This window comes from Acartia tonsa, chromosome 3 (genome assembly GCF_053477335.1).
Source record: "Acartia tonsa isolate MP-2025a chromosome 3, ASM5347733v1, whole genome shotgun sequence".
Lineage (NCBI taxonomy): Eukaryota > Metazoa > Arthropoda > Copepoda > Calanoida > Acartiidae > Acartia > Acartia tonsa.
In genome coordinates, this window is record NC_137262.1 from 9988444 (window position 1) to 10007585 (window position 19142).

Genomic DNA, 19142 nt, shown 5'->3' on the forward strand with positions numbered 1-19142 from the left:
CAAGTAACAGTAAATCAAGAATTTAAAATTCCTTTGTAAACCAATATTATTTATTTTACCAATCCTTAACTCTCTGACAAAATATAAAATGTGAAGGCATAAATGAGGGAAATATGAAATATATGTGACACAATTACAGCCCAGAACACAACTAGTTACAAGGTGATAACACAGACAACATGAAATATTGGACTCAGTTAGGAAAACCAAGCCTTTTTACTATCTGTGTATTTTACCTTGGATAAAATATTTTGTCATATTTATCAATTTTAGTTTCTTTACAAAACAAAGGTCATAACATACATTGTATATATCTATTTGTACTAAAACAATGTTATTAACTTGAAATTTGTTTATTATAGACTAAAATTTTCATGCTTCTCGCAATCCTCAGAAAGATACTAATTAGTAAGGTACTAAGGTATTTTACAAAAGGTTTTTTTTTAATGCAACCATCTCGTAATAAATGAGCAAATGGCACTTAAAATCTTAATTTTGATCTTGGATTGAGTAATAGTAGGTCTATTTTCCCTAAATAAAATTGAAGCTCAGCTCTTTTACAATTTCTGGCTTTTTTTAGGGCAAAACTGTCACAAGCCCTATGTATGTACATCATACTCTTGGCGACTCCCAGTTGTTTTCAGTGAGTCCTAAAAGGTAAGTGTCTGGTATTAGAAATCAAATTCAATTAACATGACTTAAAGCAAAAATATGTTTCATAAAGTTTATTCCTATGTAATAGATTTGCGCTGAAAATAGCAAAAAAAACCGGCTAACTCGTTAGCCTTACTTTTAAAACTTTTGTTCGATTTAGGAAAAATAGACCTACCAAGAATAACTCAATCTGCCATATTTGCATTGATTACGAGATGGTTGCATTAACCCCCCCTTCCTCTTCCTTTTACTATCTATACCATTCAGAAATGGCTGATAAGGACAATTTAATGTATTGATACTAAAAAGTATAAGTAATACTAACAATAAAAGTAATGAGCAAAATTCTAAAATTATATTCAAAGATAAGAATCATTCATGACAATAAATAATAAATGTTGCAAGTTTATTTTTTAAAATGGTAAATCAAAAGTTAATTTTTTTAAATAAAAAATTTTGGCGTATAAGCTTGTTCATCATTTTTAGATTAGCATTTTCCACAGGTAATCTTGCATCCTTCAGCTATATGTGCCTGAGAACAGTATGCTCCCAAATCTCCACAGTTTGTATATTTATTGTAGCAGGTGTAGGATCTGGCTGGGGTCATACCTGCACACAATCCACAGGACTTCTAGCAGAAATCAGCAAAATGTGGCTTCCAGCAGGAGGTTTTAGCCAAATCTGCACAGTTGGTGTATTTATCAAAGCAAGGAGCCTTGGTAGTCAATGGGGCATCAGTTGCTTTTGATGATGTTTCACACTTGATAACAGCAACATTGCTGCCAACGCCACACATACCAACTCCACGCTTCAGCCTGATGAAACCCTTCTCACCCCAGGTGTCTCCCCAGCTGTTCTTGATAACCCAGTAGTCAACTCCATTCTCAGTACCATAGCCAACAACAGTAACAGCATGGTCAGTTCCACTTCCTGCAGGACATCCAGCAAAGATGCCTCCCTTGTACTGCAGGAATGGTCCTTCAGCTTTAACGCTTGTGACTACAGCTCCATGTTCATACACCAACTGCTTGAGAAGGTCTTCAGTAGCACTGTAGGAGTAGTAGGATCCAGTAATTTCAGCACCTCTGTTGTAGGTTGGCAAGTTAGGGCAGGTCAGTCTGGGCTCAGTGTTTAGGTATGGATATTGAGATTCATGAGCCAATCCAAGTTTGTTGTCTCCCCAATATTTAATATAAGCATGAGGTGGAGCACCATTACATCCAGCAGCACCATGCTTACCATAACCACAATCAACAAATTGTTGTTCAGAATAGTCTCCCATATCTCTTGACACCTTTGCAAAACAAGTTTCAACAGCAGCCATGCTTGCGAATGCAACACAGGAACCACACTTGAGCTGCCTTTTTACAGGGGATACAAGTCCATACCTCCTAGAGTCATATTGAGGAGGTGCTGATCCACGTCTCAACATAACTTGTCTGAAGTAAGCCTCAGAAGCTGGGTCAACACGTTCAGACTCCAAAGGATTCAATAGACCTCTACCTTCAGTAAAGTTAGTGATGGCACCAGCATGTTGTTGAACAAACTCATCATCAGGAAGGTCAACATATTCATTAATGGCATCATACCAATCAATCTCTCCAGCCTCAAATTCTTCATTGATCTCATGGATTTCCTTCTCATGTTCCTTCAGAGCTTCCTCTCTTCTCTTCAACTCTTCAGGATCATCAGGAGCAGTCTGGTGGAAATATTCTTCAAACTCATTCTCATCCATCTCGTCAAGAGGATCAAAATCCATTGGGTTTGCATGTTGGCTAGCAACTAATGCTGCCAAGAATAGTTGGGCTAGTACTGTGTTAAACAACATTGTGTTAACTCCATGTATGTTCTCAGGGATGCGACTTTTATACCCATGAAACAAGTGTTCAAACTAATCTAACTAAGATCTATAATATTTTAGTAATATCATCAATAGGAAAATATTTAAAAAATAAGTTTTTGAAACATAAAGAATTATTTTTAAATAATTGTTTTCTATTTTCAGGTTGGTTAGGTATATTTACCAATAAAAAAAGTTTAACTGTTACGGATGTACAGTAATTTAATAAAATAATGATAGAATTGAGATTGCTAAGAATTTAAGATATAAAATTGAAGTATATTTTATTACAAAAAAAGTAGGTATCCTTGAAAATATCTGACAATATTTGTATTTAAGCAAAAAGTATTTGTTTAATCTATAATACAAAGTAGCTTGATGTCTGTCCGTCTTTCCGTCTGTCTGTCTGTCTGTCCGTCTGTTCGTCTGTCTTTCTGTCCCTTAAGATCTCAGTAACCACTGAACTGATCGGGTTCTACTCTTCAGGGAATATACCTACTGGTCCTGTGGTGGTTTTAGGCTATTTTCTTAGAAGGTGGGACACCACTAACCCCCCCAAAAATAGAAAAAAAACCACCCCCAAAAATTTTTTTTTTACATTTTTTGTAAAATCTCAGTAACTGCTGATCAAATTGGGATCTACCCTTCTGGGAATATACCTACTGGTCCTCTGGTGGTTTTAAGCTATTTTCTTGGGGGGTGGGACACCCCAACCCCCCCCCCCAAAAAAAAAAAATAAAATATTTTTTTTTTTAATTTTAATTTTTGTGTATTCGAACAACCTAGGTTTAATTTTTACGAATTGAAATTTTTGGGTTTAATTTGTACAAATTAAAATTTTTGTGCTTAAAGCGCACAACCTGGGTTTAATTTTACCACAGAGTAATTAAACAAAGAATAATTTTTTTGAATATTTCTATTAAGGAGGGTTTACTTCCCATAACTATATAGGGCGAAGCCCCTAGAGGATAGGGGCGAAGCCGCTAGTGTTTATAAAAGAAACATATGTAAAATATTTTCTTATGAAAACATATTAAAATATACACTAGTATTGAAATATAAGTTAAAAAAATTGTCAAAGAGTAAAACTTATCACCAATAATCATTTATTTGCTTTCTTTAAACTGTCCTATCTGAACAAAAATACCTTAACATTTTGGCTCCCACCCAAAATGTGGTGACATTAAGCAAAAAATGAAAATTAAAAAGGCTACTTTTTGACTTTTTAGTGGTTTTGGATTGTCCAATTTAAAGATTTTTTCCAAGGGTGGGAGTATTGTGGATGGGTACATCTTTCTGCAACCAAACCAAAAGCACAAAGAAACTTAAACAAAAAATTCAAAACAGAATTGAATGTACAGAAGAAAAAAAAACAAGCCTTCTTGTTTATTTGTACAACATCTAATCTATATAAATTAATATATTATTATTAATTGGATATTGCACCAGATTTTCATATACTCTTAGCAACCTAAATTGACGAAAAATTTTCCCCTGTCACTACACCCACATATTCAATATCTATTTCTACAGAATATTTAACTCTGTATTAAACAGGGGTGTACCTGAGGGGGGATACAAAAATTAGCGCACAGACACCTCCTTCCAATAAAGGTGTATGGTTTTTGATTTAAGGTGGGTATCAAAATTTTTTGGAAAGACAGATTTGCACACCACCTTGACAAATCCCTGTGCACGCCACTGCTATTGATCTTTGTTGTTTGCTTTACTATGTTTTTTTTTACAGATGTTAATCTAGATTTATCTTTTTATCCTATTATTTGAACCTAATTTTTGTTAATTGTTAATAACTTATCAATAATCAAAAGCTAACTTATATAGTCATACTAGCGGCTGCACCACTACCACCTAGTGGAGGTTATAGAATAGATATAATAGCATAAACATTATGATATGCAAAAAAGGGATCAACATACCCATGTCAATTATTTGATTATGGGGTTCTTCGTCATCTTGACAGGCCGGGTTCCTTGATAAGGTACCTGAATAAGTTTTTATTAGTAGAAGAACTATAACAGTTATACGAATGACAACAAGGATGAACCTATCTATGGAGGCTTATTTCATTCACCTTTCTTCAAAAATGGAAACACGCCAAAATGTCCGTCTCAATGAGACGCTTCTTTAGACACCTTAACATCAAGACATAGATCTTATTCAACTTTACTTAACATCAATAAATATCTTTAAAACATGGATTTTCTAACTTGGGGGAGGGTATGATGTCATGGGTATCATCGACACCCTTAAAATATGCCGGCGGACTAGGGTCTTCCCCGCTCCCCCCAACCCTCCCTTCGGACTTAGAATTATTAAGTAATACATAGTATATACATTATACATTATCAATAATAACTCAAAGCATAGCTGTTAACAAAGCAATTTCACATAGAAGGGGCTTATTATTATTATGTGATTATTAGGCTAGGTATTAATGTGAGACTATAGGTTATTAAGGATAAAAGTTTACTTTTGGTTAGTATTTCACATATATTTAATCATTTTTTGGATAGGTCTCAGGTTCAGGTTTGGATGTTATTAACATAAATGAAGAAAAAATTAAAATAGGCCTCCAAGTTCTGATCTTGCAGGCCTCCAGGTCCGATCTGGACAGGTTAGATATTTTTTTTTATTTGAAGAGTTAGAGGCCAACTAATAAAACAAAATATGCATTTTTTTGAATGCTATTAACATATCTGAAGATAAAATTTAAATCAGCCTCCAAGTTCTGGTCCTGTACGCCTCCATGTCCACTCTGGACAGGTAAAAAATTCAAATTTCTTATTTGACTATTTAGAGGTCAACTTATAAAAAAGAATATGCATCTTTTTGGATTAACATAACATAACTGAAGAAAAAAATTAAAATCGACCTCTAAGTTCTGGTCCTGCAGACTCTGGACAGGTAAAAATCAAACTTTCCTCAATTGAACAGTTCATAGTATATTTGTTAAACAAAATGAGCTTATATTTGGATGTTCTTTATATATTTGAAGGAAAAAATAAAATTGGCCTTCAGGTTTAGGAGCTGCAGGCCTCCAGGTGGACTCTGTACACGCATAAAATAAAAATTTTAAATTTAAGGAGTTAGAGGTTTATTAAACAACATAAGCATCTTTATAGATGCTATTTATATGTTTAAAGAAAAAATGACAACCGACCTCCAGGTTTTGATGCTGCAGGCCTCCAGGTGGACTCTAGACAGGTAAAAATCAAAATTTCTTATTTATGTAGTTAGAGGTTAGTTTATAAAACACCATAAGCATCTTTTTATATGTTATTTACATATCTAAAGAAAAAATACACTTGACCTCCAGGTCCAGGTGCTGCAGGCTTCCATGTAGACTCTGTCCAGAGAAAATCTGGAAGCCTGAACTTGAACTCTTCAAATAAGAAATTTGAGTCTTTTACCTGTCCTGAATGAACCTGAATTTGGATCCCGATATGTTAATATTATCCAAGTAAATGCATATTCTGTTATATAAATAGACCTCTAACTCTTCATATAAGAAATTTGATTGTTTACCTGTTCAGAGTGGACCTAAAGGCCTGCAGGACCTGAACTTGGAGGCTGATTTATATATTTTCTTCAGATATGTTAATAAGATCCAAAAAAAATACATATTCTGTTTTATAATTTGACCTCTCTTAAATAAAAAATTTGATTTTTTACCTAACCAGAGTGGACCTGGAGGCCTGCAGGGCTTGACCCTGGGGGATAATTTTAATTTTTTTTTTCAGATATGTTAATAACATCCAAAGAGATGCATATTTTACAGGTTGACCTCTAACTCTTCAAACAAAAAATTTGAATTTTTACCAGACCAGAGTGGACCTGGTGGCCTGCAGGATCAGAACTTGGAGGCCAATTTAATTTTTTCTTCGGATATGTTAATAACATCCTGAAAGATGCATATTCTGTTTAATAAGTTGATGTCTAAATTTCACAATTTTTTTACCTGTCCAGAAACCACCTTTTAGCCTGCAGCACCTGAACCTGGAAACTTATCCAAATAAATTATTAAATATAAGTGAACTACTACCCAAAAGTAAACTTTTATCCCAAATAACCTATAGTCTCACATTGATACCTAGCCTAATAATCACGAGTAAGCGAAAGTGGTAAAACTTCCCCCTCACCCTTAAGTTAATTCTATGAAAAATAACTGATATTTAAATTATAATCACAAACAAAAATATATTTTAAAGGATTTTCTTCATCTCTTTTATACTGTACCTAGAGCTTTATGCATTTTTGTCGTATCACAGTATCTTTTGAGCCCCCCGCAGGGGCTAGAAATAGAAGAAGACCTACTGTGAAAATAAGACAACGCGCTCCTTAAGAGGCGTTGTCACAAAACTGACAATATTCGTTTTTTGTTGTAATTATATGTAATATTATATAGTATATATAGTAAATTTTGGTCAAGTATAGGTAATAATATATAGTATATATAGTAAATTTTGGTCATATAGTATGATATAGTATCCAAATTCATCCTATATAGTATAGATAGTATATATAGTATGCAGTGGTCGCCCTGATTATGAATCTCTGTGCCCTTTTCTCATTTCTTTGTAGTTTCAATAATGTTATTTAAGTGTATATTAATTTTTATACCTGTTTGAAGATTTGATGCTGTATAATGCATTCTTGAAAGTGTTAAATGACTGTTTTCTATTTTCTGACAATTACAACAACAATTTCTAACTAATAAATATCCACACATATTGTTGCATGATAATTTAAAAAGCATATTTTTATCTTTCCTTTATTCAAGTTTATCATATGCTGTTATTTTTATTTACATTAAGAAAGAGAAAATGTATGTAAGTAAATAGAAGATGCACATGTACATATATTGGTGCAAATACAGTATCATTTCAGTTCTATGTTTCTGATGAACATCACTCAAGCATTGTGTTTATGGTTTATGTGTATTGTTACAATGCATAGTCTTTCCTTCCTTCCCCTTTAACTTAGGAATCTTTGTATCACTTCCCTTAATATGTCTTTAAAATCTCAAACCAAAGCTTATTACCTATATATCTATAACTAGCTACCTATCTTTTTTAATTTCTTTATTAAAATAAGATAATTATAAAATAAAAATAACTTTTTAAAAATAGAATTCTATCATACATACCTATGAAGCCTTTATATAATTACAGCTCGTTTTACTAAATATTTTGATAAAAAAAACTTGTTATTGTCTTTCTCTCTCACCAGCATGGCAATGAATATCCCTTATCCTACCCTGGCTGGAACCTGCAGTTTGCAATAGAAATGCAAATTTCTAACTCCCCTAAATTTCACTCAATTCTCTCTATTATATATAAATCACCCACCCAAGCAAATAATTCACCTAAGAAAATGAGACAAGAGAAAGAATTAAAATTTTGCAATTTAGAAGACCTGATTTCATCCTTGAAACCTAGTAAATTTTCTTTCAGGGTTAAAGGTAAATTATGCATAGTAGGCACCAGACCATTAAAATTCATTCACAGGATTTGGGTCACATAAAATGAAAACAGGTTATTTTAAAAGAAACTTATCATTGATCAAAACTTTTTAGAAGTCCTGATCATTTTTTTCTTATTATAGGATAACCGTAGAACTTTAAAATACATAAGTAATATGAACTATTTGAAAACAAATCTTCAAAACAGAGTATAGAATATTTACAAAACTACAAACTTTATAATTTTATGTAATCTTCAATCTAACCATTTAATTCAAGAAATTGTTTATTCCTTATGACTAGTATTGGTTTGTTGATTTATCATTTGGGGTGGTGGCTTTGTCTGGTGCAATGGCGGATTGTGTTGGGGGTGAAGTAAACCTTTTGATCAATACTTATTTTTTATCATCTTTCCAAAAAATTATGATAAGATAACCCTAATTAGCACATTTTAACATCTTAGAAGGCTTAGATTAAATAAAATTGAGATTTAATGATAGTGATTAATTGCACATAGTAGAGATTTTATGACTTTAACAATGTCTACCTAGATTTTAAAAACCGAAATCTTCTTATTTAAATAATCAAGCAATTTTCTTAATGTATTAACTTTACATAATACTTAACATCTTATTTATTGACTCTTCTCTTAAAGACAATGTTTAAGCATTTGTTCCTGGTGACTGTTGTATATCTATAGGACCAGCAATTTGTAAATTCATTGGTTGCTGACGGGGACTCAAAACTTCGACACCAGAGCTGTTTAGTAAAGAATTTGGTGGAGCCCAAGTCTAAAATTTTAATTAAAATAACTTGGAAAAAGAGAAATAGAGTTTTGATCACATATATATCAATGCTGTATTCAGACAGATGTGATGATGTTAATTCCTCTTACTGTGAGGTTTCATATACGTAGGACACCTGCCATAATAAATCCAAGGTTAGGTAAATAAGAGTAAGCTCAAGTTAGGTATAGGATTTTCATGATATAAATTGAGGAATAATTTAGAAAATTCAACTTAATTAAAGAAATATACACCACACAATTTAAGGTAACACTTTTTTATGCACTACTTTTAAAAGCGTCAAAAAATATAGAATAATATTCACCAATCAATTTTGATCAAACATGTTACTAAAGTCAAACAAACACAAAACATTGTATTACCAACAAGGACGTCCAAGCTTTTTTATTTGAGGGGGGGGGGGAATGAAAATTAAAATTTTAGGGGTAATCTTTATATCATAGAAGCAAGAACGTCCAAGCTTTTTTTTATTTGGGGGATGGGGGAAATTAAAAATCAAATTCAATTGGGGGGGTAATCAAATCACCCCTTTACCCACCCCCTTTGACGTCCCTGATTACCAACCTGAGCAGGGCTGAAAGCCGCAGATTCTAATTCCTTAGCATCAATTTCAAATAGCTTTTCTTCTGAAGCTGCCCGATTGATTCCCAGCCTTTGGAAGACGACAGACTCATTCTGACCATGAGATATTGTTGCGCCACTAGCTCTCTTAGGTTGTGCTTGTCCATCTGGCAGTACATTGATTGCACCCTACAAAAAATCATGGAATTTTTAATATTTTTTTGTTAATTGTAATAAATGAAATAAAAATGTCTCCCAAGTAGAAAAACTTTGTATTTAATAATCATGGAAAACCAACAACATACGCTTCGATGGAAAGTTTCTTGGCTTTGTAATCGATTAATATCCGCTTGATTAGAACCGGTTCTCAGCCATAAATAAGTCATGTATATTATCGTATTAAAGACAATTTTCATAGAATATCATATTAGAAATTATTACCAGTTTTAATCTTATATTTTTCCATTTTAATATCCGTGGAAAACTGTCTATAATACGATGCGATAAATAACTTTTATTTTATTTTTGTATAAAACATCATATTTTACAATATCTGGAAAATTATCTTTTGACATAAGAGATTGACACAGTTGAAGCAAATATTCATAAATATATCAAATTTCCGTTTAGATATCTTCAACACAGATATGAGTATAGAAAAAAATGTAAGATACGGCCATAAGAACAAGGATAATGCTGTTTTTATAGTCTAGAATCTAGACTATGTTAAACCTGTGTAAAAAATCAGGGATCTAAAGTGATAAGACAATGGTCGTTAAATTAATGCTTATCTCCAATGATGATACACAAAGTTACCTTTTTGTAGATTACAATTAGTGGTTGAAATGTTTGGACACTCAACTTAATAAAGAAACCAATCAAAATTCGATAAAAGTCTCCAAAGTTGTTAAGAAAACGTTGTTTTAAGACTTTGGAGATTAGTATAATAAATAGCCCCTTTTCCCCTTCCTTCTTGGTAAATAAAGCTTAGATACTTTAGTACAGACTGGCCTTTGTTATTACTGAAAGGTTTAGACTGTGCAATTTATATTGCTAATAGAGTGAAATTGAGATCGCAACGGAAAGAAAGCTATTTATATTGTATTAGCTGCGCGTCTGAAAAATAGAGGGACAGCTATCCATATACTAAAGTAACAGGATGTCTGTGTGTTTGTCTGTGTGTTTGTAACGAAGGATCTCGCTAACCGCTGAACCGATCGGGTTCTCCTTAACAGGGTAGCTTCTCATAGGTCCTGGGAAGGTTTATAACTATTTTTTTGAGGGGTGGGACACCCCCAACCCCCCCCAAAAAATGAAAAATCCCCCCACAAAAAAAAAAAAATTTTTAGCCCCCCCCAAAAAAATTTTTTTTTTTACTTTTTCTTTTAAAATATAAAATAAGAAATTTAATTATTAAATTCGACTCTCTCCTCCCCAAGTGCCCCTAGAGGCCTCTGGGGGCGTAGCCGCTAGTAACTTTATAAGGGATGTAAAATAGTGTAAACCCGGATCTTTGAAGGAAAAGATATTAGATTAAATATTAACACAAATGTTTGACATGTGAATATTGAATTTCCTCAGGCCTTAACATGGTGTTCACACCTTGTGACTAAAACCATTATTAGTCAGAGTAGCCTATCAGAAGTTCAGTGAGAAAGTGGACAGACATAGTTCTTAAGGTAGAAAGTTCGAGTCTACACACAATATCCTTATATAAAAGTAATAGGATCTTTGTCTGTCTGTTCTAAAGGATTTTGCTAACTGCTGAACCGGTACGGTTCTCCTTTACAGTGAAGCTTCTCATAGGTCCTAAAAAGTATTATATCTATTTTGGAGGAGGGTACCATCAACCTCCTAAGAAATGCTAAAACTTCTGCGGGGCGGCGCCACTGTATTACGTACTGGACTTCCCGTTGTACAGGGCTGTCGAAACCATTTCTTATAAAAACTACAATTTAAATGGGGGGACTTCCCCCTTTGCTCCCCACCCGCTAATCTAACTATTCATGTCGCTCTTCTGAGCAGCAGCAGTAGGATTAATTATTAGCATCTTTACTTTTGACTAAAGATTGTGTAGAGTCAGCAGCTATCTCATCTTGAATTATAAATCTAAAATTATGATATGGAGCTCATGCCAAATACATTCATAAGTTGTATCTCACCCCTCATACCAATACAACTAAAACAACAACAGTAGCCTATCAAAAAAAGGAAGAAATGGTGCCAAAAACGAAAACTAATATATTAATCTAAAACTACTGCAACATGTAATGAAGACCCCCTTCAGACTAATTCCTTGTCCAGACTTGTAGTGTACACAAACTTTAACACACACACTCACATATTTCACAAGACTAAACCCTGGGGTTCTAAAGGAATAAGACAATGGCCGATAAATTGATGTACATCCTAAATGTTAATACAAACAAAATTACCCCTTCTGTAGATTACACTTAATGGCTGAAACGTTTGGACACTCGGTATTCATTAAAAGTCTCCAAAGTTGTTAAGCTAACTAATAAGAAACAGTTATTATAAAACTATGGGGACTAGTTTAATCAACAGCCCATTTTCCCTTCTCTCTCAGACTAAACCACACAAACATCTAAAATATGCAAATAAACAAACAACAATCTTGAAATGAACCGTTTGATCCTAATCTTAAATGTGATGAGAAGTGTGCTGGGCCAGTCCGGATCCTTAGTAACTCAAATTATAGGTTAGGTCAAATTAAAGTAATTTGGGTCTAACAGCTTTAAGACAGAGAATACTAATGAGTTAAATGTAATGTTAGGAAAAATCATCTTGTATCATTATTAGAACGTAAAAAAGCTATTTAGTTTGTTATATACATAGAACTAAAAAAAATATTCTGTAAGCATAAAAATTTTATCAAAGAGGACAATGCACAAATTAGAGCAAACATCTTCCAGCAATGATTTCATTTTTTTTTAGGTATGTACTTACTAGATTTCCGATAAATATAGATAAATGGACGAAAAAAATTAAGCTGGACCAAGGTTTAATGAAATGTTCACTGCTTGAAAGTGCTTATAGATACTTAATCTCGTTCGTAAATTTTACCCTCAAGAAATCTTCAATGTTAAAGAGAACCTAGTCCGTCCAAAAGTTAGCGAGATCTTAGGCTCAAGACTGTTACTTTTATAGAAGAATGGTAACTGTCATTGCATTCTATATATTTCGCCGCCAGTAGCTCAAGTAGATTGCCATAAAAAAGTAATGCTTAAAACTGCGAATTGCCAACTTCCTCCGACTTGCAAGATAATGTCTGATAAATGTAACTTTGATTACTCAGCCCTAATATTAAAGGGATAGTTGCATGAAATTTCAGAAAAATGATTTCAAGCATAAGATTCAAGTATACCATAAGACAAATATAATTTTCTTTTACAATAAATATTTAACAATTAGACATGACTAAACAGGACAGCCATACCTATAAGTTGCAAATATCAAAAGAATATGATTTTTAAGTCTTGGTATTTTTAAAACTACCTGGTAGAAATTTGATATTCTTACAAATACGTATGTGGCCTTTGTATGTAGTTTAAACCATTGAACAGAAAAAAATGTTTGGTTGTTAAAATGCATTTCGTGTAACTACTCCTTTAAACTCTAGATACAAAGTTCGCCCCTAGACTCTAGGGGCTTTGGGCTTAAGGGACGTACAGACAGACAGACGGACGGACAGACATCATTCTACTTTGTATTATAGATTGAAAAACTTATTTGAAATAAACTGGATTCATACTTTGGAAGTTGGTAGCAAAACAACATCCATAAAATTTTAATTATTCAGACAGAGGGACAAACGAACAGCCACAAGTTCTCCTAGAGGCCTCCAGGAGAGGATCCGTTAGTAAAAAAATGGGTTATAATGGACCAAGAAATTCAGCGTGCTCCCAATAATAATGTCACGCAACAGATACAACAGCTGAAGGTATGAAAGGAACAAGATTCCAACCCTACACATCTGCAGCAGCTATAGAATGCGATGAATCAATCTTGGCTTCGAAGCCGGTTAATATCCGGTGGATTAGAACCGGTTCTCAGTCGAACTTTAAAAATCTGTACAGCATCGTATTACAGACAATTTTCTACGAATATTTAGATAAAGATCATAAAATTGCTACCAGTTTTGTTAGCCAAGGCCTTTGGCACTTCAGGGCTAAAAAAACTGGTTTTAATCTTATAATTATTCATTTTGATACCCGCAGAATAAGTTTATAATACGATGCAATAAATATTTTTTTTCATTGACATATCCTTACCCGCCTGAATTAACAATCCACATGTTACAAAAAAAAGTTCCAAAAAGAAACGATAAAATCAAGAGGAAAAATCAAAGATAAATATAAATCAATTAACATATTTTTGTATAGTCGAGAACAATGGGAAACTATTTGCCCAGTTGTAGATATAATTATTGGAGCTTAGCTTCTCTGAACATTGGTTTTCCAATAAGTGTTCTCCTGTGATAGTAGGCCAATCGTTCCAATATATTCGAGATTTAAACAGGAACACACACAAAAAAAATTTGGCGTTATCCTCTTGGCAATTTTTAAAAATATTGGGAAGTTTTGTACGGCTAGGCAGGCTAGAGGGCCGAGCGCTGCGGCTAGGTACGCCAGGGGGCCGAGCGACGCGGCCAATGATACAGTTTTTTGTCGGAGGGGAGGGAGGTGGGGGAAAGGGGATACTCAAATTTTCAAAAAAAAAATTGAATAAAAATCCTAAGAGTATAATACTAAAAGTTCAATCACATAAAAATGTACAAAATTAACCTGAGATTGATAGATATGTTGATTAGATTGGTGGGACACCTCTGGAGGTTGCAGATTAATTGGAGGACCTAAATATTATTTTTGTAAGTTTTTTTTTTACTAACAAAATCACATTACCTGTCCGTCCGTTATGCTATGGGAGGTGGGATTTGATTTTCTTTATCCTATTTAAAAACAGACAGCTGGAATTTGTTTGAAGACTTCCTGTGCAAATGATTACCCAGTATTAAATCTACTAAATTCGTCAATTGCTGGGTTTTTAGCAAAAGTCATATATACTCCTTTTAAAAATATTACCTTTCCCCACTTGCATGTCAAATAAGAGACGGACAGACATATGGATTTATAGTGGAACTTCACTGTTAAAATATCATCATCACCTTGAAATTGTTGACTTCCAGCAAGATTGGAGTACATGTTGTCTGAATAATGAAAAAAGTTGAGAATTTTTTTCTTCATAACTTCATTAATTCATTTACACTAAAACATTAGCAAACATTACTTCACGTGACCTAACTTGAAAATTGACAATAGTGAATAAACCAATTACGCATGGAGATAATCAAATTCAGATTCATTGATCCTGATAAAACAAGGATGACAACATCCATAAAAGCGAAGCCTTAAAACGGTAGAACAGACGAACATTAATTCTTGTAGAGTGTCAGAACTGAATATGCAAAATATTAATATAAAAATTTTGACAAAATTATACGTATATTTGTTGAAAAACTTCTCAACTACAGAATACTGTTTAAGGTCATACTTACATTTTTAGGACTTGATTATAGAGATACTTCGCTTATAGCATTGTACCTTATTGTATTAGGAATCAGTACTCCAAAAATCATATCAATCGGATTATTAAATCACATAGAAATTTGTTGTTAAAAAAGTGAAAAAATCAACATATAATTGAAAATGTACGTACGGACATTCTGATAATTATTATAGAGTTGCTACGCTTTCTTAATTGTATCTAACTACTACAGGAATCACCATGAAAAATTTGAAATCGATAGGACAATTCTAATGTGCCTAAATTAACGAAAAAAGCTATCCGTCACGTACGGACGGACCGACCCTAATTGTAGAAAACCTTCGCTTTTAATAAGTAACCTTGATTTAAACCATTGTGACTCCCAGGTGCTAAAGGTTGACTGTTATTACCAGGAGGCGGTAGTAACTGTCCTCCAGGATAATTCCCTTGATTATAAGGTCCACCATGGTATCCTACTTGATGTGGTGCGACTGTGCTGCTCTGTCCTACCAGCTGGTGACATTTCCCGCAGTATATGTAGTCTGGAGATTTGCTCCTGAAAAAACTTGTAACTGTAAGGAGATATCTTGATCAGTGGCGTGCACAGCGATTGAACCATTAGGGGATGAACAAAGGGGAGGACATGCCTTTAAAATTTCAATTTTAATAGGGATGTTGACTGCATGACAGATTTTCATTCTTAACTGTGTCCTAATTTATTTACTAGTTTTTGCTTTTGAGACAAGGGAGAATTTTTTCATAATTGAAGTATCCCCACCGTAACTTAGACTGTTACCTTTTCTCAAATGAAAAATCAAACATCACACAAATGCTATAGAGTTCTAAAGTCACTTAGTGTCAAATTATCACAGAACATTTGTATATGAATTAATTGTAATCGTGTTGTTAACTGTACACATTTACATGTACTGGGAATACGCGTGAATGCCGCGTAAGAATATTGTCAAAACAGAGTTGCCACTTTGAAACTTTTGAATATTTTCATAAATATTTCAATATTTTTTTACATGTGGTTTCGTCCTCCTTTCTTAGACTTTGGAATATATATAAATTTTTTAAATTCACCCCCCCCCAAAAAAAAAAAATATTTAAATGTTTTGCTAAGTGTTTTTTTAAATCCTAATGTTACAGATTCCTTCTTTATAATATTCAAATGAAGATAAATTTTAAAAAATAATATAAAAATAAAATTACAAATAAAAAATAGCTTGGACGTCATTGCCTCTATGTTATAAAGATTACCCCCAAAGTTTTAATTTACAATTTCCACCCCCTCCCCCCCCGATAAAAAAATGAAAAAGCTTGGATGTCCATGTATTACTCTGTTTTAAGAGCACTTTAACTTATTTCTAAAGCACAAATTAAAACTTTAAATATGACTGTGTAAATCCATGTCTGACCATAAGATATCAAGCTATACTACGTGCGGTAGTGGTTAGTACCGTCTTACCCGTAATTTCAGCTTTCCTTCTTAGCTCAAAGCAATGGATTGGTTTCTACTTTAGGCTTGCTTATCTCAGTTATACTTGGGTCCAACTAGGACATTGATTTTACTTGTTTAGCCTTAAAGTTTTACAAAATTGTCTGATTAAGTAAGAACAAGCAAAATTTTTTGGGGGGATAAACAGTTTTCGGCGGCAACAGCAGTTTTGCAGCCATTTCTTCACAATTTCAATACTTTTTGTAGGGAGTTGGGGTCAAAAACGAAAGTGTACAAAACAGGGTGTAGGAAGGTATATCAATCCCCTGGCAAATTTCGATATGAAAATTTGATATAAGGGGTGGTTTCAATAAAATTTCTTCACAGTTCAACATTTTACCATATTAGAGCAACTTCCATGCCAAGTTTTAGTGTTCTATTCATGTTTTAAAGTCTTGAAGAACACATACCTTATGGAAAATAATTACATAAATGACCCCCTTTTTTAAAAAGTGTTAAGATAGTTGGTTTTAGTTATCAGAATGAAAAGAAATTGCTAGGGTATATTTAAAAATGCATTTTCTTTTAAATATTTTCAAAATAATGAGTGTAAAAGCTCTATTTTAAAGATTATCAGACTTTAAAATTCTTAAACTTTAGTCGTCATTTTTGAGAAATTTTATGTATAAAGCAGTTAATTTAAGAATTAATATACATAAATAAACTAGTTTTCTTTATCTTAAGCTATAATTTAACTTCAAAAATTGTTTTATTACATGTAAAAAATCACTATAAACTTTGGGAAAATATATCGACAAAATGTGGCAACCCTGATTTTTATTGGATAAATTTCTTACATAGCAGAAATCCAATTAGTAGTGATTTAACTCGCCGTGTCCCCTACCACAAAATTTTAACCTGATTCTAATCGTCAGAAGATTTAAGGAAGTTATATGTGAGCTAAATATAAGATACACAAAAAAGGAGACTGTCAATACGACTTACCGTATACCTAATTAATTATAATCTTTTAATATTTATCAATCACGTTAATTGTATACCCTAACATATTTTAGTTGTCATATTTTCAAAAATATCTCTCAAACAATTTGATTATCATTTTTAAGGAAGCTTCTTTATATTAAAAGGACAATCTTACCTTCCTTCATAGGCAGCCCAAATGATTCTTGCAAGAAAATATCCCATGCAACATGAGGCAGTTACAGTTAAAACTAGATAAGTTTTTACAGTCTTGTTTGTAATCTTATATCAAAGAGCTTAATTTTGTAGGAATTCTTTTACCAATGCAACGCGATATTAGTTCAATAGTTAAGCCAGTATTTTTTAGAGAACGCTATGGTTGTTAGTCATTTTAAGAAATACACATAATTTAATACAAAAAGTAACAGGTTGTCCATAGTTAAAGATCTCGCTAACCTCAAAAAGATAGTAATCGCCTTAAGGAATAGAATATAATAAAGGAAAGTGTACTGTAAATTGGTGAAGGTTAATTGATATTAATGTAATTTGCTGAATTATATTTATTAGTATATTATGTACATTTACATACAGACAGACAGAGTTAATTACTTCCTAATTTTCTCTTTAATATCTTAATAAAGTTGGGAGTTAAAATTATTCTCTCTCTACTTGCATTAATAGTACTAAGTTTTACTTTTTAACAAGGATGACAGCATCTAAAAAAGCGAAACACTGAAACGGTAGGACAAACGGAAATTACACTTATTGAAAAACTGCTTGATTCAGGATAACGTTTATGGACATACTTACATTTTTAGGACTTGATTAAAGAATTGCTTCACTTATAACATTATACTTTGTTGTCTCAGGAATCAATATACCAAAACTCATATCAATCGGATAATTAGATCACAAAAAATTGTAGTTAATAAAGTAAAAAAATCAACATGTTTAAAATGGATGTACGGGCATTCTGGTAGTGATTATAGAGTTGCTACGCTTTCTAAATCTTACCTCTAACTACTAAAGGAATCGATAGGAAAATTCTAACATGCCTAGATTCACGAAAAAAGCTAACCGTCGATCACGGACAGACAGACCCTAATTATAGAAAAGCTTTTAAACACGTATAAAATGTTACGTTTCTATTTTTAAATTTAATTACTTTAAACAAAAACCCAAACTATATATATTAAATTCATCCAAACTGTAAAATTTTTCCTATTATAGCCAGGGTCCCCACGTCTATTGTTGGAGCTACCATTTTAAATGGCTCTTTTTTTGAGAACTCTCACATTTTTATCAATGTGTCATCGATAAACTGACATTTTTCTGAATAAAACTTATTATAAAGTATATTAACATTAAAAACAGTTAATTATAATATTGAAATTAATTTTTAATAAAATTTATAACTTGTGCCTACAAGTACCACATTTCGCAATGTTTACATATTTTAAAATCAGCTGATTTTAAATGAAAACAAAGTGTACGAGCGCGGCATTCATTGAGCTAATAATGATAAGGTTTTTAAATACCTTTCAGAATTTTCATAAACAGTGTTTGTCATACTGTTTTGAAAATAATTTCTAATATATACAGTAATTAGATGTCTACATGCCAAAATAATAGGATGCATATGTGACTGTGACTCTTTATAATTTTTAGTATTTTTTCAATGTTATATTGGATTTTCAATTCACTTTGGTTGGATACGATAATTATAAAAAAATTGTGGTCGTTACTTATGTTATAATTGCAGTAATATAACGTCTGTCTGACCAAGCAAAGTAGGATGTATGTGTGCATGTA

At 32.6% G+C, this 19142-nt stretch overlaps 2 protein-coding genes across 2 annotated transcripts in view; both read right to left on the reverse strand.

The window, feature by feature from the left end:
- The window catches only part of LOC145313267 (uncharacterized), a 58372-nt gene extending 39676 nt beyond the window's left edge, over positions 1 to 18696 (reverse strand). The window contains exons 1-10 of the mRNA XM_080152587.1: positions 18552 to 18696; positions 17509 to 17581; positions 15268 to 15464; positions 14529 to 14570; positions 14149 to 14216; positions 9347 to 9532; positions 8652 to 8767; positions 8269 to 8356; positions 7136 to 7199; positions 4432 to 4497 (exon numbers count right to left, since the gene is read on the reverse strand). Coding sequence (XP_080008713.1) covers positions 4432 to 4497; positions 7136 to 7199; positions 8269 to 8356; positions 8652 to 8767; positions 9347 to 9532; positions 14149 to 14216; positions 14529 to 14570; positions 15268 to 15464; positions 17509 to 17581; positions 18552 to 18594 — 943 coding nt within the window. The 5' untranslated portion in view covers positions 18595 to 18696. The remainder of the gene's footprint in view (positions 1 to 4431; positions 4498 to 7135; positions 7200 to 8268; positions 8357 to 8651; positions 8768 to 9346; positions 9533 to 14148; positions 14217 to 14528; positions 14571 to 15267; positions 15465 to 17508; positions 17582 to 18551) is intronic.
- LOC145313262 (uncharacterized) lies at positions 939 to 2511 on the reverse strand. Its single transcript, XM_080152583.1, has one exon. The coding sequence runs from the start codon at positions 2480 to 2482 to the stop codon at positions 1286 to 1288; it is 1197 nt and encodes a 398-aa protein (XP_080008709.1). The 5' UTR covers positions 2483 to 2511; the 3' UTR covers positions 939 to 1285.
- Positions 18697 to 19142: the final 446 nt, after the last annotated feature.

Excerpts from the sequence above, each read along its gene's own strand:
- LOC145313262 (XM_080152583.1), bottom strand. The coding sequence starts at position 2,482 with ATGTTGTTTAACACAGTACTAGCCCAACTATTCTTGGCAGCATTAGTT.